Genomic DNA, 24,017 nt, shown 5'->3' with positions numbered 1-24,017 from the left:
ATGTCCCAGGCAGTGGCAATGACTACGGGGAGAGCAGTGGATCTGGAAGGGTAGGCAATGCCGAGGGGAGACTGCATGTTACAGCCAGCTAAACCGCAGCTCTTGGGTCCTTAGAAAAGTGGGAGCGAGAGGGTAAAAAAAAAAAACCACAAAACAACGGGGGGGGGGAGGAAGGGGGAAGGATGGGAGCGGTGGGAAAGCAGGGCATCCTGATTTGCACGAAAATGCAATTCTCATTTGCAACTGGAAGGAGGCTGCAGGGCAGCGGCTGGGGGCGGCAGCCGGCGGGGCGCGGAGGCTGCCTGCCCGCCGCCCCCCCCGCCCGGCGGCGGGCACCGGGGAGGTGCAAAGGGCGGGGAGGGAAGGTGCCGGCATCTCCCTCTGCTCCGCCGGCAGAGCCGGCTAGCGCGACGGGAAGGAGAGAAATCACCTGCCAACTCGGACTTTATGGAGCAGCCAAACTTGGAGAGCGGAGGAGAGGATAAGAACAACTGAGTAAATGCATGGGTAGCAAGGACGCCCGATTTTTGCTCCTGTGCAAACGTGAATAACAATTAGCTTTTTTTTTTTCTCCTCTTCTTCCTCCTGTTTCGCATGTTGAAACTGGCTGTTTTCAGCCCACCAGGTCACAAGTGAGGAGGATAAATTCAGGCTAAAGAATTGTAAATGTTCTCGTGCGTCAGGAAGATCTAGACAGATTTAAAGTTGTGATTTCAGGAAAGAAAGGCGGAGGGGGAAAGCCGGGAGAGGAGAAGTCTGGCGTGCAGAGTTTGAACAGGCTCAGTCTGGAAAACAGTCACCTTTCTGCAGCTCCTGGGATTTCTGAGATTTAAACTCCAGGATCGCAGTTCAACACCTTGAACATGGTGGTTTTCATCAACACAAAGCTTAAATCTCTCATGAAATTTTTCAAGAGAAAGAGTAAGTAGTTGTGCGCGCTCGCTGCCCTTTCGGGAGGCAGCCGAGTCCTGCAGGAAAGTGCAGTTCCCTTTGGCTTTGCTTCTGCTTTCCTGGAGCCTCTTTTTAAGATTTATCTCACTCTTTTCTTTGTGGAGTATTTTGTAATGTGCGGAGGCAGCCTTATGAGGTCCCTTAGGACCTCTGCTTTGGGATACTGTTGCTTTTGAAGTCCTTTGTTGTGGTGGTTTTGAAGGAGCGAAACTTCTGGGTGTGAAAGGAGCAGCTCGGTGACAAGTCGTGCACAGGTGTCACCTGCAGTCCTGCACAGGTGCCCTGCCGTGTGCTGGGGCATCCTCCCAACCTCTGTCAGGAATCTGTCTCTGCGTGTGTGGCTGCCGAGCCCATGTGTAGCTATGGGCTTGTATCTGTGAGGTATCTACATAAAGCGTGTCATAATGAGCTGAGTTTTGTCTTTTAAAGATGCTCTAGTTTCAGAACAGCTTTTAAAATCGTGATTCTTCATTTAATTCGTGAAGACAGACGAATTGTGCTAGGGAGAGTAGTTGGCAAATGTGCGCAGCCCTTCTGTCGACTAGTTTTGATGACCATTGCTCTGATGAGCAGTAAACGTTAATTTTGGTATGGTGGGACTGCAGTCAGACAGTGGGCTTGGCGGCTGGTGTTTCCCTCTTCCTCTTCCTCCCCCAGCCTTGCTCCCCTGCTCTGCCAGGGGATCGCGAGGGCTGTTTTCCGAGCATGCCGTTGACTATACCTATCATTTTTTCTGTAATATCGGGATGATTGATGCTGTAACCAGGTAGGTGGTGACTTGTCAGTTCGTTGTGATTTAGGTTTGACCTCTAGTTAGCAAGGACGGGAAAAGCAGGCACAGACTGAACATGTATCTGTCTTGTTGCAGCCGATATGTCTGCGAGAGGGGAGGGGATGCAGGACCAAGCCACCACAGAGATGAAGAGACCAATCAAAAGTCTTGAAAAACCTTTTTCGAGGTCTGATACTAATCTAAAAAAAGTGAGGAAAGGTAGTTAAGAACCTTCCCTCCCACCCCAAGTCCTTTTAGGACAAAACAGGTGTTGAGCATTAGGTTGTAGATAGGTTTTGAAGCGAAAGGCATAGCTTATTTTCTTTAACGAGTACCGATTATTTCCATCTGAAATGATCCTGGCAGACGTGCGGTGGTGTTAGGGAAGGACTCATTTTTCAGATGGCAGGAGGCTGTTGCCTTAGTTTTGCTTTGCAGTTTACACACCTCCTCTGCTACCACAGAGGCATCAGCCAAACTTCACACAAAGTGATGCTACAAGGCAGCGCAGCAGTGAGCAGTGCCCAGGTGGCAGGGAAAGCAAAGGGAAGGTGCGGAGCTGGCAGCGAGGCCAGCATGGCAGGTGCTTGGGACGCAGCACAGCTGTAGTGGCTTTTTCTGCCTTGAGGAGCTAAAAGCAAGGATGTGCAGCATGCTGGCTGAAGACCAAAGGGTGCCTGGGGGATCATAAAGTATGAGCCCCAACTGCCCTTTTCCTGTTTAGAGGGTGGAGGGATAAGGCCATTCAACTGTAGAAGTTTTTATTGATGATAAGCCTCAAACAAAAGGTAATGGCTGTCTCTCAGGAAGCATAAATGATAAACAAATCTTAGCAATATGTGCTTTGGCTTATTCATTACTTGACTGTCTATAGGGAACTTTGAACTTGAGCAAGGTCTGTATTTTATTTTCAAGTGTGTATTGGCTGAGAAGAGGTGGCCAGAACAATCCCTTTTCAGTGCTGTTGTGCCCTGAGCAGTATTTGCCCAGGGAGTTGCTGTTGTCCAAATCTGCTTTCCGCTGACAGCAATGGAAAGTAGCTAATTTGTTGGCTTCACTGGAATCTTTGTTCCTGGTTTGAGCGAGCGTGAGTTCAGAGAAGGTTATTTCCCGATACAAATGAACCTGTCGTAATCTCTCATGGCGACTGTCATATTCCCAGGGTCACCTTTGAGCAAGAGGAAGCTATCCTGCAATGCACAGCGCCTGGTGGGATCAGGGGACAGGGAAACCGATCTCGTTTGTGAAGACTGGGAGCTGGGGGGGGGCGGGGAAACAGTTGCAAGTTCAGAGTAAATACGACAGCAAGTATAAACATGGGAAGAGGGAAAGGTGTTTCCTACATAACATAAATTTAGACTAGAAATGAGAAGAAGGTTTTTAACTGTCATGGAAGTGAGGTTCTAAGAGAGTGTTTTGATGGGACTACAGTGGCAAACAATCTTTTTTGTTTTAAGATGATGCGCAACAAACTTACGTGTGGGGTTTCATGATATAGCTATGTACAGTAGCATTTAACTTTCTTATTATTGTCTCTCTCTGCAGCGGTTTCCAACCTAGATGAAGAGAGTAGATGGACTGTGCACTACACCGCTCCGTGGCACCAGCAGGAAAATGTCTTCCTGCCCTCCTCAAGACCACCTTGTGTGGAGGACCTGCACCGACAAGCCAAGCTGAACCTCAAGTCAGTACTGAGAGGTAAGATGCTGTTGCTGGCACAGATGTGTCCTAAAGAGGTGGTAGTTTTTGTCACAGACTTTGCAAACTTATCCAAATTGCAGGCTTTGGAAGAAACTTACTTATTTTTCTGCCTGCAGCACATCAGGAACGTTAGTGGGATTTACCCACTCAAATCTAGGGACAGGGCAAAAATGCTTTTGCTATCAAGGGATGAGGAAATGTGTAACCTGGCAGAGCTCTCTAGAATGGAAAAGGGGACAACCTTGTGTGTTTTGGCCATTTCCATTCAGGTTTTGGAGTGTTTCCAAAACGGTACCTTCAATTTCAGTAAGTCCTGAGTTACTCCATTTATACTTCAGTGTAAGAACCACATCAGAGGTGTTTCATTTGGTGATTTCTTTTGTTCTTGTACAGTGTCATTTCCAGGGATGTGGCTACTTGTGAGAAGTCAGAAAAGGTGCTGAGGGAAGAGAAGGGAAATGGGGAACAGGGCACTCACAAGGACTCCTTCAGTAGTGAAAGTGGTTTCTTGCAAAAGGGTGCAGCATATTTTTAAGGACCAATTTTTACCCTTGGTACCTTCTTTGGGGGTGTACCCGTACAGTCTGGCACAGAAGGTGGTGTGTTGTGTTAGTGCAGCCATGAGGCCAGAGGCAGGCAGCTAGCGGGGAGGACTGCAGAACATCTGTCCCTGGGCCAGAAGTAAAGTTTAAAATTACAGCTGAATGTCTGTGTTCTGGAAATGGTTAACCTAGATTTTTTCTTTACATTGGCTACTTAAAAAAGGGGGTTACCCTGCAAAGAGCCAACTCATTTCAATTCCCTTTTTGTTTCAGCAGGAACTGCAGGTACTTGATACCTTGCAAGTTAACCTGATTTAAAAGAACATTGTAATTTTTTGTTTGTTTAACATGACATTTCTGCTTTTTAGAAGTGCAGAAAACTTCATTTTGTATGTCTGAATAGAGAAGTGTTTGGCTGCCCTATTTTATTTCTCTTGCTGTTTCTCCAGTTAATTGATTTTCACCATCTCTTACTAGGTGCCTTTTGTTATCATTTAATAGGGGAGTCTTGACAGCCAGTGTTATTAGCTCACGCATGGCTCAGCAGATAGTGTGTGTGTGTCCTCTATACTTATTACTGGATTAATACATTTGTACAGCCCTTTAGCCTTGAAATATTTACTGTTCCCTTGCAGGCACACTTACCAGTTCTTCACAAAAGAAAAATATTTGCCTGCTTTAGATTAAAAAGAATAGTGCTTGTGGCTAGCTTTTTGTAAACTTTAACTACTCATTCTTCTATTTTTCTCTTCTCTGTTTGGGACTATTATCAAAGAAAACTGCACAGGCTAAAAAGCTGCTCTCATTTTCTTGTGTTTTATCAGAAATTTATCTACTGCAGTTTCCTCTTCTATTTCGATAAATGTATATCTAACATATTTGTGTGAAACTAAGTAATATATGCTGCTTCCCCCAGCTTACACATCTGAAGTTATTTCAGTCTGCTGGGATTTTTCTCTAGAGCTGCTACTCTTTATAAAACAAAAGCTATTCAGTCCTACTGCAACTTACCAGTTAGCCATTTGTGTTAAATAAACTGGCTTGTGCCGATGATGTAGGGCTCCTTGGCAATGAAGTGAATTTCAGTTTCATGCTTTCAGGGCAGTAAGTGAGAGAAGAAACTGTGATGCCTTCACCAGACCTCAAGTTGCTGACATAGTCAACAAAACTCTGCTATTTATTTATTTTACCTCCAGCTCTTTCCCTGGGCCATATTTCCTTAAGAGCAGTTTTAAAATAACTCTTTGCTGTGGCCTGTAGCTGTCCTGAGTAGCTACAGCATGAATTTAACACCATTTTTGGCAATTTCATTCTCGCTGGTCAGGGTTCTGAGTAGTAAGAGAGGTACCACGTAAAGTTTTATCAGTTTTACTCTGCTGCTGCTTCAGCCAGCACTGTGAAATTAGGAAGGTGCCAGTGCTTCTGATCACATTTGGAGGATTGGGTTAAACGTTCTGTAGTCAGAGCTGTGTTTCATTCAGTGTGAAAGTGCTGTTGAAATTGAGACGTAATTGTGACAACTGCTGAACTGCTTTTCCACCTGCTGCTTTAGAAAATACAGAGTTTTCTAAAGCTTTTTAATGGGTAGGAACTAAATTCAGTGCTATGTGATTATAGGATAGAAGACCTTGGAGAAAAGTAGTCTCATGAGAAGAAGCACTGTTGGGCTATCATGGGAACTTTAATTCTGCCTTTCTTGGCCTCATGATGAAGCTTGCATTTTGACATCTTTTTGGTGTTTCAAATTCAGTGGTTGGGGTGAAGCATGGGGCAGTAGAACAGCTGTATGTGACCCAACGTGCTGCATGGGTGGTGGGGAATGAACAACGTTGGATGACAAGGTGTGCCGTACTCTGTGCAGGAAACAGTGGGATGAATCCCCCCATTCTCCAGAAAGCGTTTGCACAAACTGGAAAGGAGTAGAACAAAAGCAAAAATAATTTTTTCATTGTTGGCTGTTGGAGATGGAAGTAGTGGATGTGCATGGCAGTGGAGAAATACTTAGGTTTGGTAATAGGGGAAACTTCCTCCCAGTAAAGATACTGAAGTGCTAAAATAAATTTTTGGGGCCATGAAATCATGGGAGGTTTTTAAGAACAGGTGAGAGAAACACTACTCAGAAATCGTTTATGCATATTTAATCCTACCTTTAGAGGAGGTTGGGAAGGAGGGGATAATCTCTGGTGGTCCCCTCGAATCTGGTGATGTGGTCGTGAGCTAGTAGCTCTAGTAGCTATAGTGCAGACCATTGAAACATGTTTGACAGTTTCCCAGTCCTGTTCTTGTTCGGATTATGAGATCTGATGTTGCTGGTACATAGCAATTTGATTGCAGACTATTAATTTGTTACTGCATTCATTGCTTCCCCAGTGAATGGAAAAGTAAGTGTAAAACTTAGGTAATAAATAGTAATTCACATGCAGAGCACAACAGTCATTTAAATGACCTGTAAAGATACTGAATGTATAAAATCTTTCAAAATGATTCAAGCAAGGTATTCCTTTCTATCAAGGTGTTTTCACCCATCTAGTACTAACCAGATGAAATCCTGGCTAGCTTTTAAGACAACGCAAGGTCAAACCTATTTATTCTGGTACAATTTTAACAGCAGATTTTTGACAGCATAGGTCTAGATAAAAAAAAAAATCTAGTGGAATAGATAAGAAGCTGTCTGTTGTCTAGAATAAATGTTTAAGCACCACTTAAGGACCAGAAAAGCTATTTTCACTGCTTATTCTTAAACTGGCTTAAGAATAAAAGTTAGGAATAGCGATATTAAAATGTATGATATCTAACCTGTCTTGAAAAATCAGGTACTCTGCTTGGTGAGCTCTGCACACTCTGCATACCTTTACAGGAAGCAGCGTTGTGTTTGGAGGAGGAAGAGGTTTTTTCATTTATTTTTTGTGCAGTTTATTACTTCATTTCGTATATTATATATTGAAATGTCCTCTGCTTATCACACTGGGGAAGTGGATGCAGCATGTGATAATAGATGTTGCATGGGGAGATTTTTTAGATTTTCGTACCTATAAGCTAGCCTTTTACCCTTTTGAAATCAGGGGGAAATATTGCGCTTTTCCTTTATGAAGCTACTTCAAGTATACATGGTGAGATCTTGCATTCAAATTTGTTCATAACTGAGGTAAAGCTGTGTATCCTCCTTTAGGCACATAAGTGCTCAGGTGCCACCTGAAGTTTTAAAAAGCAGTATTGTCCAGTAATCTGAATTAGAAAATGAAGCACCTGGAAGCTGGAAAGTTTGTGGTGCACGGTATATCTGTTCTTGAGAACTGAAGTGGCTTTATGTAACTTATATTAAAATTTAAAGTTGTCATTGACTAAAATCAGTGGCTTGATATGTTTAACCCAGGCTGCATTACTACATTTTAAATGAAAGCTCTCAGTGGCTTAATCTGATGGCTAAAGCAGAAAAGCAAATTCAGCTGCACTTCACAGCCACCGTACCATTGTAATGTGATTTAAATGTTTAGAAAATGATGCAGTTCTTGGGTCGTGGTGATAGATTTTTTTAATGTTTTATTTGCATTGGATAAAACAGGATCTCCTTTTCTTTGGGGAAGGAGCCAGGACCTTGGAGTGCCTGGTGGAGCAGATGGGGCGACATGTGCCATCCAAGGTGCCTGTTTCCTTACCCTCAGGGCCAAACTGCTCCAACTGGCCTTTCCTGAGAGCCTATCTTAAGTGGCCTCTTCGTCGTGTTTTCACAGTCACCTTATGGAACGTGTTTCCCAGCATACAGATGTTCAGATAGAAACAAATCAATATTGACCCTTGAGGAGTCCTGTGTGACTCTGTGCTCCATGTCACTGTTTCCTCCTAGGGAGTCGTGAAAATAGGAGATGAAGATGACAGATGAGAAGGAAGAGCTGAGGCTCTGCATGGGGTCAGGATCCTCAAATCAATCCTCTCCCCTTGCACCGTGTGCTCTGCTTCAAGGCTGAAGGGCTGCTTGACTTACTATTTAGTCTCATGTTGCCAGTATCTACTGAGTGGCTGGACCAGCTCTGAGAGTCTGGTCTGGACAGTAGCAGAGCTATGAATTTAATGTTGTTCAGAGTGGCATTGGTTCATTTAAGGCAGGCCGTTATCTGTGCTAAAGGGGCAGTGCCACATACTGCAGTGTTTCCTACAGCTTTTTTGGTCCGTGAGGCCAAGAGGTTGAGTGGGTGTTCAGCCGGAGTCAAGAGGGTAGCACCATAAAAGAGCCCTCATCCCTGACACAGTGCGTTGACAGTTCTGGCTTGTTGCTCTGCAGCATGGTCATGTTTAAAGGACCATAGTCAGAAGAAGTCCGTAAAGTACAGTGGTCTTCAGCTGGAAGCACATATACAGTAGCAGTAGTATATAGCAATGACACAAATATTTGGCAAGAAAACTAAATTGAGACTAATCCTCATTTTGCTAACTGTACTATAAAATGACAAGCAGTAAGGCATGAAGCGTGAAGACGGGGAGGAGACACAGCACTGTTGTGGCGTTGCTTTGCTTAACTGCTTAGAGCGTGTCATAAGTGTGCCTGTCTATCTGTGCCGGGACAGGTTTGCAGTGTTAGCAGTGTGTTCACAGGTGTAGGTCCAGTGTCCTAAAGGAAAGCCGAAAGTAATCTGGAATGCACTGGCCTCAGATAATCTTGCAAACTATGATGAAGTGAAGGAACAGAAAAAAATTTTTCTATCATGCACCTGAACCCTCTTTGCTTCTGCATTTTTCAAACTATCCTATATTCTCCCTCAAATGTGGATATAAGTCAGTTGCAGGGATAGGAGCCAGAGCAGGGCATATATAGCCAGATTTCCAATGGGCAGTTATCTTCCAGTTCCTGCAATTAGCAGTGTAGAGCACTTGATTTAAATCAAGAAAAAAGTGGGGGAGGACAAGCTCCACTGTTGTGTGTTGTCACTTGTCCATGAGTTGAGAGACAACAGGCATAAGGGGAAGTGATGAAATAACCATGTTAATGTTAAAGGGCAAACACAGCCAGACTGGAATGATGTCAGGCTGTCAGGCGATAGCCAGCTCCTGAAGGGTCTTGTGGACGCTCTCTCTGCACAGTTCAAGTTGCAGATGAGGGGCAATGTCTTGTCGCACGCTGCTGGTTACTGCCCAGTCTGGCTGTCCTTTCCAGCAGCTAACGAGGTGTCAGATACGTACTGAGGAAGGTGTAGGAGTAAATAGTGGGAACAGTCCATATGCTGACTTTCATACTCCTTTTTAGACTGTAGCTGCAGAGACTTCCTGCACAACTGCCTGTACTTCGTGCCTTCCTCCCCTGCCCCCAGGGTAATTGTGTTGATTCAAGCTATGTACATAATACAGGGCTCGTTGTTCCAATGTCTGTGATGATTCATTTATTATCTCATCTTCAGAAGAGCTGGATTTGGCTGACTGTAGCTTCTGTTTAGCTTTGTTGGCCAAATTCAAGGAATGTATTTAAGCAGCAGTGATTGAAACACTTGATTTGTTTTCCAGAAGACATCTGGTTAGCATTGTCAAATAAAACCGGATTTAAGTAGTTACTCATAAAGCCTCTATTATGTCTTGCTGCAAGACCCTCCAGACAGGTATGTGTTTAGCCTTTGTTTTCTCAGTGCATCTGCCAGATCACTGTTCAGATGAGCAATATTAGGGTCAGCCCTACTAGTCGATAATCCTGCTGAGAAGATTATGGACTTAAAATAATCTTATGTTTCATTAAAGAGCTGCAAAATAGGGTGGAACCACTTTATGAACAATAGATCTGGTTCAGGTTCAGAGAGATGTCAAGATGTGAGCTCCCTACCAACTGGAAACCTTAATGAAGTAAAACACCATTAAAGGCTAGGGGTAGACCATATGTTCCTGAAAGGCCTTGGAGCTGTAAAATCAAAAAATAGAAATCAATTTATTTATTTCAACAGTCAAGTTGGTACCAGAGGTTCTGCCCATGTATCCTGCCCTTTTTAGTGTTCCTGAATTAATTCACAGTACATCTGTTGATGGTTTTGGCCAAGTTCCATACTCTAACTGCCCTTTCCAATAAGGAATTTTAAAAAGCGAATATGCAAATGAAACTAAGCAGAATTTGACTGGGAGTCTACACTGCACATGTTTGAAAGCTGCTCTTGTGCTGAAAATTGAGCTACTCGGAAGCACTTAGGTTCCCTATTTTAGGTTTAGTTACATAATGCAGTGCTGAGTGTAAAAACATACAGGGTGGCTATATGTAGATTGATTGCATGATATACATGATAAGTGAAAGCAGTTCTAGTGAAAGGGTTAAAAGAAGGTGAACATTTCTTTCAAAATAATACTAATGATACTATTTTTTTCCTAAACCAGATTAGTGTGTTTTCTGAATGTTTTATAATACAAGTCAGAATCAGTAGGAAGATTTAACTGAAAGATTATCAAACCTCACCCCATTTCAGATCTGTGCCTTTAGTGGAGAGAAGAAATTGAACTGTTACTGTCTGTGGTGTAGTATCAGTGCTAGGTAAAGCAACTTCCGTCACAAGGAATATCAGACTTTTGGTTGTTTCCCTTTTTGCTTTTCTTCCTCCTTCCTCTCCTAGAATAGGGTGTTATACATGGTTGTTTGCAGCACTTTAGATAGCTTTGAGTTTAACATTAAGTGTCCTAGGAGAAAAAAACAATAAAAATGCTCTTCATATTTTTATATTAGCTGTGTTCGGTTGTCTAAGAAACAACAAATATCTATAAAAATGCCAGAGAAAAAGCAGGGAGAATGATTTTAATGCCAGCATCAAACACGCAAAAGGAAGCAAATAAACTGTTAAACTTAAGACATCTTGTCAGCACTAAACGTAGTCGTATAACACACTTGCAGAAATTTAAATTAGCTCAAGACAAACGGTGATAATTATTTTGAGCACTCCCCAGTGACAGCTTGTTAACAAATATAATTTGTAATGGCTCTTGCATTTTGGTGCCATTAAAAAGGTTTTCTGTATGGCTAAATCATGCAGATTACCTGGGGAATTGAGCGTGGGATTAAATGTATTTGTTTTTTAAAAGCTGCAAGAAAAGAAAGAAAGGAGCGATCAACGTGTTTGCATTGATTTAACCCTGTTGAAGGTATTTTCACATTGCAGAGCTCCTTTCAGTCTGGATCCTTCTTAAAGACTTGCATCTGATTTGGACCCTTGAAAATAAGTCTAACTGCATTCTTGATATACTTTAATGTTGCACTTTCATGCCCCATCCTTGTGCTAGTACAAGCATCTGTACAGCTGAGCCCTGAAGCAGCTTGGAGAAGCCAATCTGGAAAGACGGGCTTCCCAGCCTGGCTGGGCGTCCCATTACAACGTCAGGACACTCTTCCCAACGAGGCAGTGAGCAGTTGTGCGTTGGAGAGAATAGACCTAACATAAATACATTTGGTTGCTTTCAGTAAGATTTCTCTGAAGTATCCATTCAACAGACTGCTCTGTTGCAGAGTCCAACTCCCCACAGCATCTGATATTAAAAGCTACCTGTGTGGCTGGGCTTGGCTGCTAATTCAGAGAGGGAACACATAAGTCTTAAAATTTAAGTCTAGTAGACCTTTCTCGTTACTCATCAGATAAGAAGGCCTTGCAGTAAACAATTAAGTTTTGCCAGTGGGTTAAAAACTTGCCACTTCATATGGCACTTGCTTGTGGAAGAAGCCTGTTGGGTACCAGTGTTCACTGTCTCCAGGCTTGTCTTATGCTTTTCTATATGTACTGATAAAAATAAAGATCTAGAAATAGCGACATAAAATTGCATTTGGGGGAAGAGAGAGGAATAATAGGCAAGATAGCTGGATTGGCAAAGGCTGGTATTAGCCAAAGCATCTAGATTGAGCTGTTGAGAAGTTTTTTCAGCTGGGTTGCCACGGTACTACATCTGTTGCAATTCCTGACCCATTAAAATGGGAGTCTGAACAAAACAGCACACTGGATATATCACAGCTGAAGTTCATGAACTTGCTTTCCAGTCAGCATTGGTTACAGTTCAGTTGTTAGACAAGTGCATCATTGCTGTGGCTTTACAACATATTTTAAAGCTTTGATATAGAAGCACTCCCTGTGATAGTCAAGTTCTGCAGATGATACGGGGATTTATACATTTAAGGGAAATGGGCTTTGATCCAAGCTGAATGAATTTTTGGGAGGAATATAAAGTGGTAGAGGCAAGCTGTCTGCCTCATATTTAGATCCAGGGACAAAAATAGATGCTGCACTGGAATTAAATTGAGCTGCTTTTTTTAAAGTCATATTTAGCATGAGATATTTGTCAAAAACAAGATTGCCTTTGTACAGCTCTGCTTTTATATTAGCCTATTTCATCGACACGAAGAGAGCTGTGCGTTCTTATCCCCAGTTTACAAATGAGGGACTCATAAAGAGGCACAGAGCGAAAGGCAGTAATTTTAGTTAGCTTTACTAACCAAAGAGACCTTTGAACTAGGGCGTCTGTTTTAATTACAGTCTCAGGCATAATCATTCTCAACAAGCTCTTTATCTTGAAAAGTTACCTCCCCGAAATTCCCCAGTTAACTGTGTAGTCCAGAGTTACCTTGGTCTTATCCACGTCTTACTACATCTCTGCAAGTAGACAGAGAGTCAGCTGTGCCCTTGAAGAGGTCCCAGTTTGGTAGGTGTGCTCAGAGCATGTCTCGGTACACACTGGTGCGACCAGTCCCACACAAAATCTACCTGTGGCTCTTACATGTCAGGTGGCAACCTTTTTGCATAGCATTTAGAGCACACTGTTAGGAATTTGGACATTTAGCTTATGCTCATCTCATCCTTAAAGAATTTAAATTCGTATCTACATGAAAAATACTTTCTTAACTTGCAGTACTGTATTTTAAGCAACTGTTGGATAAAAAGCACATAATCCTCAGAAGCAGAGATGTTGAAATCTCTGTTACGTTCTGCCCCTCGCGAGAGGGATGCCTGCAGCAGTGGACCTAGCTTTGGTCGTTACTTGTGTGGTGAGGACGAGAGTTAAGGCACCTCAGGTTCTTCCTTAGTTGACTTACCCTGAGGTGCCTCGCTGTATACCTGCGTGCTGCAGGCAGAGTGTAGATACCTGCTTGGACTCTGCATTTAGGAGGCACACACGTGAAATTTAGATTGTGTTGTCGCTCTCTGTAAATGTTCTTGACTGGATCTAACCTGAAGTGATTTGCTCAGATGCAGCAATGCCGGATGAGGAATCCAGTTCTTCTGACACCTACACCTGTCTGTCGCCAACCCACAAAGTCTTAGTTGTCTCAGCCTAACTGGAAAAACAAATTCAAAATATGCATGAAGTAAATTAAAATGATAGGCAGTTATTTTTCAGCTTTGAAACGTAAGGTTCTTCTAAAACAAAAAGCAGTGATACAGGATATATTGCAATTGTTAAAGTGCAACATGACCTACAAAGTAATGGGTAATTTTTAAAAGTTCGCTTTTACCAGATGAATGTGTATTGTACTACAGTCTGTCTGGTTTTAGGTGAAATTTTGAAAAGCTACTTGTAAGATAGTGTTTGTAGTTGTGACTTAGGGAGGAACGTGGTTTGTGGGTGTTTACAGAGGAAGGACTTGGCTACAATGTTTAAAGATTAAAAAAAAAAAAAAAAAAGATTTCAGACCTCAGGGAGTAGAGCAGTTTTCCAGTGATATGTGCAGTGAATGGATAAATGTGTTTTAATATACTAGTCAGCAGATTTATTTCTGTAGTTGACAGTTTAGCTGACTCTTGCAGTTATAGCCTCTCTCTAGTACAAAAAAAAAAAAAAAAAAAAAGAAAAGACAAAATCCCACTCTAAAATACAAGTTACAACATGAAAGGCTCTGCCAAGAAGTCACCGTGACTTTAGCTGAGATAATTTTTCAAGCATGCAGATGCAGCTGTCAGCTTGTCGCTTGTCCCTTCTTGCTGACGAGGAGACAACAGGGGATGGCGCAAAGGCAAGCGAAGCGTGTGCTGGTCTTTCCCCTTTCTCTCTCTGCACCGGAGGTTTCTGTCTCGGTGGCTTTGGGCAGCTCTGCTCCTCCAGGAACCTGCTGCTGGTCTGACTGGCATTCTCTCTTTGGGTTTTAGCAATTGGTCTCGAGTTCCAGTGCTGTTCTTGGAAACGAGGCAAATTCAGGTGTTTCTGGGACACTATCTTTCAGTCTTCCGTTGCTTGACCCATCCAGGAGGATGGCTAGTTATGCTAAGCAAGTCGGAGCTATTCAGATGTCTGAATAACCTTGATGCTGAGTTTCTAAGTTTATACCTGTGAATATTGTGGTAGTTTAATTCTTTAACCAGTGTCTTTACTGGTTACTAATAACTACTTAGAAACACAGAAAAGTGGATTTTTTTTTTTTTTTTTTATATTAAACTCTTTAGTACATGTTTGTGAGAGTATGTCTGAGTGTGTACCTGTGGATGTAGATGGCTACAGAGCTTAAGGCCTGATCCTGCAACAGTCATGTGAGCAGTGTTTCATTAGGGCTAATTTAGGGAGTGATGGTTATGAGTTCAGGCCTGAGGCGTGGAGGACTGGTCCAGGGTGGTGGCAGAAAGCTGTGCCTCTGGGCTGCCGCTGGGGCTGCACCTTGGGGAGATGGCCCAGGCTCAGATGGGATCCAGCCCTGAAAACCAGCACCCTGGAGCCTTTCTCCCTGCTGCCAGGTCAATATGGGGTGCCCCGACCCTGACAGGCAGAAGAACAGTTTTAGGAAGAACCTCATGAAAAGTGGCACCTAGTCTTATACAGTTCACTTACAATTAAAAAAAAAATGTAAATTCATGGAAAACTTCTGAAAAACAACCGTGACTCCATCTCCCCCTGACCAGTTCTGCTGCTGGCAAGGCAATGAGTTTTCCTTCATATAAACTTGAAGATACTGCAACTAGTTTTAGTGGTAGGAAGCTCGGCAGGTATGAAATGTTACTCAAGTTGGTTAAAGGAGAGGAAAAGAGCCAACTCATCCTGTCCCCTCCCAGCAAACCCAGCCCTTCTTCCATCGTGGAGCAGTGCAGTGTGTAGGTCTGACTAAGCAGACAAGGTAAACATTAATCCTGGTTTTCCATGGTAATACCATGTCAGACGAATTACTGAGGTATCAGTGCTGTGCCTTCTGTTCACTCTGGTGATTTGTGGCTCAAATTACCATGTAAGAATACTGTTTGGAGTTGTTGGAAAAGCAGTAAATCGCCTCTGCGTGTGAGACTTGCTGCTGTGTGTTATTGGCTCAGGGTCAGATGCAATTCCACGTGAGCTCCTCGTATTAAATGGAGAGGAGGTCTGGGCTGAGAGGCCTTGGAAGTATTTTCATATGCGTGGCCTGACTGCCTGTCACAGAGGCCATATGATTTTACATGGAGAGGTCGAGTTATTCACAGCAGCGCTGAATTCAGTGCCTGTGGCTCAAAACTCTGGTGCAGAATCGCAGTCAGCTCAGCTGAGCCCTCGCTCTCAGCGTGGTGCTGCTGGTGCCCGCCTGTTCCCCCACGTACTCAGCGGGAGGGAAGAGAGCTTTCCTAGAGCAGCTTTCCTACTTACTCTTTCCTAGAGCAAGTATTTCTAGCTTCGTCGTCGGTATTTTTTACGTAAATAAAAACCTTTTATCTGAAAAACACAAACATGATTGCTTACAGAAGACCATGTGCACCTTTAATAATAGTGATGAGGTTGCGGGGGTTGCCTCCAGCTAGAACAATTTTTAAACAGAGGTTGCCACCCTTGGTCTGGCAGTGACAGTAGCTTCAGTTAGGTGCAGTGATTGACCTTGTGTTGCACTTGTGGGCTGTTGCAGTGTGAAGTAAAAGGTATCTGCCTAAAACCTCTGCTGAGGTTTGTTGGCCTCAGGTGCCATCCGCGGTGTGTGTTTCCTGCTGTGCTGCAAAATGCACCGTGACAGCGCGTGAATAGAAAAGCTGTTCTTAGGGACAAATCACCTTTTCGTTGGTGTGGTTCACCTGGCGGTTTGTAGCAATTCTCTTGGCTTCTTCAGCAACGTCGCTGCAATAGCTTCTGATGTTACAGGGATCTTGTGTTGTGGACAAATGGCAGTTGTGAGCTTGATAAACTGCCAGTTCTTTATTGTCAGTCCACTTGAACTTGCGGTGGACTTGAGACCTTCGGTGTTGGCTTCCTTAAGTTTTTGGAGCTCTTCTGGGCTTCATGAAGTGCACTATTCATCATCTTCATCTCCTTCGTTAGGAGAATAAATAAGGTCAAGCAATTAATATCAGAGCGTGTGTCTATCACGCTCTAGAAGAGCCCATCGCCCTTGGGGTGTGCCACGATGCCTGGTGTTGGAGAGTCTCAGGCGTGGCCAGCCAGGACCCTGGGCCTTACCCCAAGAATGGGAGGAAAAAATAACTTCATTCTTACATACCCCTGAAGTTGTATTCATGTTCGTTTGTGGTGATTAGCGGCTGATCTGAAGGTAAAACTTGCAGTGTCTAAGTTGACAACTTAGCGTGTTAACCCACGGTACAAGTTGACGCAAGTCTTTGGACTGTCTTGTTCTGCCGCAGCCCACTTATCCCTGTTGATTTGTAGCTCAGACCGACAAACAGCCAGCCCATCAGGGTGCTCACATTTGTGAGCGTTATGTGCTGGATCTGGCTGGATCCAGTGCCAGATTTGGAAGGGCGGTGGAGGAATTTGTTTTACTGCGGTTGATGGCAGTCATTTTTCACCCCCTCCTGAAGTACAGCAGCTGTTTGCCAGATGCATGCAGTGTCAGCATGCTTGCACATGCGAAACAGGTAAACCCTCTGCTCCTGAGATGTAGCAATCGATCTGGATCTCAAAACCCACCACCGCCGTCCTTGGTCCTCGAATTGAGAGAGAACTAACAGGTTCATGCCATACTGCCCTTTTTGACCCCATACGGAAACACGTGATAGACGAGGACGTACATTTGGCTTTGATGGAAATGGCTAGTTGTCAAACTGTAAGCTTGCTTTCTTGATGTGCATTTGCAGATACAGGGGAGTCCGTACTGATTAAATCCTCATAGAGCTGTGGTTGTTCAAGGTCACTTAACCCATCGGCATAGAGTCCTCCAGACCTCAGTCTCAGAAGCAGCTGAGGATAACAGAGGAAATGTATGCTGGAGTTGCAAATTCTAACTCCACTTAATCATTTGCCAGGCAAAAGCCTCTCTAAAACCTTGCCCTCAATATAAACATTGCATGTTTTCCATTTTAAGGGGTATTCAAAAGATCAAGATAGGGAGACAGATGATACAGTCACAGAAAGTCTTTCTCCAGCAAGTGATGATAAAAGCACTTTGTGTCATGATAATGCCTGTGTATTGTGCAGAAATTTCAGTCCCTTAGACAGAAGTGTACCAAATACTTAATTTTCTTTTTGCTTTCCTCATCTTTCAACAGATTGACATATCTGTCTCTGGAAATGTAAAGCTAACAGTTTGACTGGGCTGATGAGTTTGGTTGCCGCATTTGAACATTAAATTTTTCCTTATGCTCTGGCGTCTGCTATTCTTTAGCACAATCACACTGAATATCAATTAGGAGGTGGGAAGATGATTGTGGAAAACTTGGGTGAGAGGGATGAGATGCTGACTGGGATTTTGGCTGTTTTGAGTGGGGATGCATGTTTGTTCTGAATTCTTTCAGAAGTTTGAAACTTCTTCAGTATTAAACTACATGTGTTCTGCAGTGACGTGAGATTTTGAGATCCCTGTGATTTGCATTTCTCTCTCCAAAATCAGAATAAATGGTCTCTTCCACGGGCAGGAAGACAAGACAAGTGGTCAGTGCCAAAGTTATTTAGCAGATGGTGCTTGAGTAGTGAGCAACATCATCATTTCAAGTGTAAGGCACATAATGGATGTCTACCGGCCTGGCAAATGAGACCCCCGGTGTTACTCACACGCTTCCGTCTCCCATCCTGCAAGATGCTGCCATCTGTCAAGACACGGAGCCAGGCCTCACTTAAATAAATAAATAAATAAATAAATCCATTTCCCCTTTCTTTCCAAAGCTGTAGCCGTCTCCTGGGTTAAATAAAAGCCATGTATATATATGCTGTGTGGGCTTATGTATATGATATATGTGAGGGAGGGGGAAATACAGATGCAAATATGAGAAATGCACCTTCGGGTTCTGTTACTTGGGACAGGCAATGCTAATGCATGGTGTCCTGGTTTCAGCTGGGATAGAGTTGTCTTCTGAGTGAGTGAGTGAGTGAGCAGCTGTGTGGTGCTTAGTTGCTGGCTGGAGTTAAACCATGACACATGGTAAACGTTTTCAGAAAATATTCAGTACTTTTGTAAGTGCCATTGTACACTGAGTGTAAACAGTAATGGCTCTTGTAATGAATTAATCTCCTCTTTCTCTGTCTTTTGGCAGAGTGTGACAAGCTGCGTCGGGATGGCTACCGGAGCTCACAGTACTACTCTCAGGGCCCTACCTTCTCCTCGTCCTCCAGCGCAATCTGTGGAAGTTACCAGGATGATTATGAAGAAATTGAACAAAAGGTAATGGTGCAGGGGCAAAGTGCTGGAAAGAATACATGCCTAGTGCAGTTTAATTGCCTGCCTTAACATTGTTCAAATAAGGTAGGATTTTTAGAACATCTTAAAGATGCATATTACTTTGAATTACAGTGATATTAGGTTGTCTGACTTCTGTAGTCTCTTAAAAATCCCAGTTCTACCCATGCATTTATATAAAGTTGCCACTGGCAAAATAAAGGTGTGAAAGCCAGAAGGAGTTTGGTAATGTTCTGGAGGGAAAACCCGAGCAAGGGTAGCTGTTTTGAATCTGTTAAGTGTTGACACTCAAGTAGCAGGAAGAGCTATTAGCCAGCCATCAGTGTACTTGAACTGTAACAGCGACATGTACACACTTTGAATTGCTAATACAGGCAGTTATGCTGTTTCATTAGGTAGAGGCTTTGTCCTAATGCATCACAACTGTTTGCATAAAGGCATCCATAAGAATGAAAGATTGCCCACTGAGTTAGGTTTATCAGCTTTCTTTTCAGTTTGCTTCATGGTTTTCATGTTTATATGCCCACATCTCAACTCTGTGTATGCTTAGCTTAGAATCTAGAAATTAATTAAACAAATAAAGAGAAGGGACAGTTGAGCAAAAATCCTAAGAAAGTTTTCAAGACATATTGTTATATATACATTAATTTATATACGCTTCAGTTACAGAACTAGTAAGTTGCATTAGTGTTCTAAAGAAGAAAAGAAATTTTTCTCCTCTGTCGTTATCTTACCCTGTGTTGCCTGTGGGCTCTGAAAGAGAAGCTAACTTTGGTGCTGGGGGAAAGGACATCACTGATGGGGTGGACAGCACGATGAACTGGAGCCTGGCTATCCAAACCCGAAATGCTGGAGCCCCTGGGATTTTCAAGATAGATAATTCCAGAATACTTCGCCACCAACTGTTGCTCAGAGAGTGGGAGGATATCCTTGATTGTAATGCAGTTTAATTTCTTTGAATCCTTACTAAACCATATGTGCCTCTGTAGCATGGACTAAATAACTCTGTCTCTATACAAAGTGTGCACCTGAGAACTCACTTTAAAGGGTACAGTGTTTTCAGTTCTGTCCTCCATGGTTTTTAATCACATAATGAAAGGTGTCATGGAATACGGACAGTCTCTCATCCAGGTGGCAATTGCATTATATCTGTGTATTGGCAGGGAATGTTAAAGCATCTTGTTCAGCTGTGTGTGGTATGTACTGGCAGTGAGCACAGAATGTAAAGCACATTCATACTGTGGAATGCATTATAATGATAATTTGAAAAACCTCACTGAAATCAGTGGAATTATGATTTCCACTGGGGAAAGTATTAACACATTGTTCGTTGCTATTAATGTACTTCATATATATGCATACATATATGTTATCAACTAGTCTTAGCCAATGCTGTGCAGCATATGACCATCTGCACATATAAAACTAATGTAACATTTAAAAAATATAAAAAGAATTCAAATGAGAGCATATAAGCATGGGTTAGGCCTCTTGGAGACTAAGAGTGGTCATCCTTATCATGGTTAAGGTTTTTCTGGAGTGTTAATGTGTTACTAACAATTTCTGTGCATTCTGAAAAAAATTAATGCAACTAATTATACTTCAAGGATAGGATAGCACTTCCATTTCAAATTGAATAGTTTTCTTTAAATATTTTTAGCTGAAAGGATGATTCAGAGCTGTGGAGAAAGATAGTTGCCAAACTGACAGTCTTGGATGTTACTGATTATCTCAGAACCTTAACCTTAACCCTGCAGCTCTTATTTGCAGCTCAGAGAGGCATTAATCCCTTGTAAAAGGTAGCATGATTCTCCCTTCATATTGTACAACTGAGTGTTTAGTGGTGTCCTTTGACCAGTATCTTTGTTTAATCAGCTTTTTTTGTAATGGCCTAAAATTTTACTCTTTTTTTTAAATGAACGCTTACCACAACAGATCTCTGAACTTGAATTATAATCCCACTGGTAAAGTGCCAAGTAATTTTAATAAGTCTTACGCCTTGAGCAAGTCATATTTCAGCTGTCAGAAGAGTTCTTCAGCAGCAGTGTGGAACTGGGGTCACCAAAATCCCATGATTCAAAATGTGAACTCCTCACCACTAAATGAAAGCTTTGTAGCTTTGTTGTCTATTCAAAGCAAAAAAGCCAACATTTAAATTCTGTACATCCAGTACTTAATAGTTGAAATTTGAGAACAGCAGAATAATGGTGGATGCATGAATAGCTATTTACTGTTGGGAAATTTGCTTCTAAGCTGACATAATTGCCACCTTGCAGAAAACCTATGTTTTGCTGCATGGTGATTTCACAAAGGAAACCATTTTTCCCCACTTGTTTTGATCTGGTTTTAAAAAAGACGTAGCCAGATATTCTGCTTGGCTGTCTTCACTGGAGCCATAATCTGAAACCATGGCCAGGTGATGCGAGAGGAGACCTTGATCCACAAACATTCTCATGTTTTGTGATATAAAATGAAGTTCTTGGAACTGCCCTTTTACTCCTAGGTTGATTCTTACAAGTTATGTTAATGGAGCACAGACCAAGCTCCACTGCAGTGTATTTCTGCTGATCCTAATTGAGTTTGTTGGAGATTAAACTGGTTTATCTGGATTTTACATCTCAGTACTGTGACCAGTGTCCTTCTTTCTCATCTCTTACATACCACTCTTGGTGATGCAACTTGGGAGCTATTCCTGTCCTTCAGTATCGATCTGTTTTCTGAGTGTCAAAGAGATATTGAGTTGTCACTTTCAAACTCTGGTTCCCCTTATGTTCTGAAATGGATACATTGTGTATATTAAATGTATTTGTCTTCTGTGTGTGTGTTTTTCTCATTCTTTTTTCTTTCCCTTTTTATCACTCATTCTCTGTGTTTCTTTTTGTCTTGCTCAACAGTCTAGTCTGTTAGACTGCATCTCTCAGTCTTGCGTTAGCGCCTGCTGTAACTTGGTTCCCTGGAGCAAAAAGGTACCTTGCCCACAAGTGGGACCATCCAGCTGCCATATCTGCAGCTTGATGTTACTTGTAGCATTTAGTATATATGCAGTCTTATTCTGCTCTTCAGTTGTTACCTGCTTCTGTTTTCTGTTTAAAAAAAAAATAAAATAAAAAAAATCAACTGCTCAACAGAAGAATGCCATACCAGGTTTGTTTCCTCTATTTGTCCTCATTACTCCTTCTTGTCTACAGTCAAATATCCTCTATTTACTTGGTTCACTGAAATTTTTAAATTCCTTTTTGTCTATTAACAGTTGCCTCCTTTGAAACCCCTCCCCCAATGAACACTGTGTTTTATTTAAATGGCTGCTTCATTGGTTTTTAATTAGCCGAGGAAAACCTTTACTAATTTGGAGTAATGTTTTTTTTCTTAAATGATGAATGTGAGCTACAGAGAGTAGTTGCTCCCAGGCATGCAGTATATCATGTCTTTATTCCATCTATGAAAATGTTTGTATGTCAAAAACTCACAGTATTTTTCCCCAGGTCCTGTCATTTAGCTTATGAACTTTGCCTTGATACAGTCTGTTAAGCCTCGGGTGCAAAAACACTTATTTTGCTCATTCATGGGGAAAAAAAAAGTATATTTTTGCCACTGTACTCAGCCAAACTGTTAGTTGTCTCTTCAATATCTGCAGGACTGTTTAGTATCTTAAGTGAAAACAAATGCATTAACATATTGGCTTGAGGGACTTGAGGAGGTCTAATTCAAAATTTTGCTTGGTGTTAAGAGAGGCTGAAGCAGTTGTGCCCTCCAGTTTGGAGGTGGGAATGCCTGGGAGCCCTGAGGCATGAGCTGGAGGTACTTGTAGGCGCTGGTGCCCTCAGCTGGCTTCCCTGCCCCTCTGCTGCCATGGCATGGGGATGCTCTTGTAATCAGCACATGTATGTTTTGCTGCTTCACGTATTTTTGAAAATACTGCTCAGTTTGCTGAGTTGAAGCAGCAATACAAAGCATAAAGCGCGAAAGCATAAGGAAGCGAGTGCAGAAACAAACTAAAGAGAGTAATTCTTCACTCACCACATACTCACACTGTGCAACTGCTGCAGGAATTGTGGATGCTGAAAGTTTACATGGGTTCAGAAGGCAACTGGGTAAATTCTTGGTGGGGGGAGGACTCCATCCAATGCTGAGAGAATATTCAGGGGAAGGTATCCACTGTATGCATCCTCTGATTTAATTTCACCTGTATATCATTGATTGGCTATTATCGTAGGTAGGCTTTTAGAGCTCTGCACTGATGCAGTACAGCTCTTCTGATGTTTTTAATCCCATTTGCAACAGAGTAGAGGAAGAAGAAAGGAACGTTTATGCAATGCTGGTTAAGGTGATAACTTGCTTGATGGTCAGTAATTTCTGCTGACAAAAAAAAAAGTCTCTTTACTGAGACAGTGAAGGTTATGAAGTGAAGGATTTAGTAGGATAGCAAAGTTGGCTAGTGCAAATGAAGATCTGTGTGTAGAAGTAATAAATGGGAATATTCTATGAAAATCGGGGGAACTAGACAGGGGACCTTGGTCTGGAGGACACCAAATATAGCAAGACATGACTAATTAAACTTAAGTGTAAATTCATGTAAATTTATAATGTGGCAGCGTTCCATAACACAGTGTGAAACCCCGTAGGTTGAAGCAGGCACATGGTTACATTCTCAATTGACCAAGAAAGATTAATGTAAACATTTGGGGCTTGGGATTTTTTTTTTTGCCTGTTATTGTTTGTCTTGATCCCTTTGCATTGGGTAAAAGGGCACTTGAAGCCATCAAACCTAGTAAAAGGTTGAAGAAGAGCTAGGATGTTGGCAAATAGTGATAGACAGCTGGATTGGTATGGCTGCTGTCCACAACACTGATTTGGTTTGGGGTTTTTTTCCTCAATTTTTTTTTCCTGATAAATTATAATTTTAGAAGTTATTGCAGTACGCAATGAGGTAAATGACATGACCAGAAGTTTGAAGTTCCTTTGCTGAAAGGTAAAATTGGTATGGATTGAATTTTCCTCCTGGAGGTCCCATCTTTTTTTTCGAACAGTGTAGTATAAACCCCTGGAATACAAAAAGATTAAGAATAAACAGTGTATTTAGGCAGAGCATGCTGCAAGAAACACAGCGTATACTCACTTGTCATCTGGGACCTCTCAAATAGCGTGAATGTGCTGAGATGGTGAAACTCTTTTGTTGTATCTCAGCGGCTGAGTAGGCTGGGGGACAATATGTCAACAAGGCATTGGAGAGGCTCTGGCTTACTGAGCCATATAGCTTGTCTACAGCATATTTATAGGCCATTTTTCTCTTGGATTCTCATTTCAACTCCCATTTGAAAGTTCATGCTTTTTTCCCTCTAATGCATGTTCGTGAAAACACTGCAATGTCCAAGGCTGCTGCTTTTACATCCCACCTTTCCCTCTTCCCATATGTCCATTAAAAAGAATGAATTCCAACAAATTTTCCTGAGATGAGTGTAACATCCTGTTGCACAGAAATTCGGCCATTTAACTCTAGCAATAAAGTTGTAATGAATCAGAGATGCTTTAAAAATGGGACAAGTGCTTT

General features: G+C 42.3%; 1 protein-coding gene across 14 annotated transcripts in view; it reads left to right on the top strand.

Annotated features, from left to right (window-relative positions):
- Positions 1 to 24,017, top strand: part of NHSL1 (NHS like 1) — a 185,356-nt gene that overhangs the window by 132,979 nt on the left and 28,360 nt on the right. For 8 of the 14 annotated variants that reach the window (XM_052784494.1, XM_052784493.1, XM_052784499.1 and 5 more), the window contains exons 2-4: positions 3,269 to 3,421; positions 18,327 to 18,454; positions 21,364 to 21,435. In XM_052784494.1, the coding sequence (XP_052640454.1) occupies positions 3,269 to 3,421; positions 18,327 to 18,454; positions 21,364 to 21,435 (353 nt within the window). Of the gene's footprint in view, positions 1 to 497; positions 922 to 3,268; positions 3,422 to 18,326; positions 18,455 to 21,363; positions 21,436 to 24,017 lie in introns of those variants that run through there. The other 6 variants (XM_052784502.1, XM_052784497.1, XM_052784495.1 and 3 more) reach the window with 3 other exon arrangements.

The sequence above is a fragment of the Harpia harpyja genome, chromosome 4 (genome assembly GCF_026419915.1).
Source record: "Harpia harpyja isolate bHarHar1 chromosome 4, bHarHar1 primary haplotype, whole genome shotgun sequence".
Classification (NCBI taxonomy): Eukaryota; Metazoa; Chordata; class Aves; order Accipitriformes; family Accipitridae; genus Harpia; species Harpia harpyja.
The sequence above is the reverse complement of the archived record's forward strand: the minus strand, read 5'-3'. Positions and strand labels throughout refer to the sequence as shown.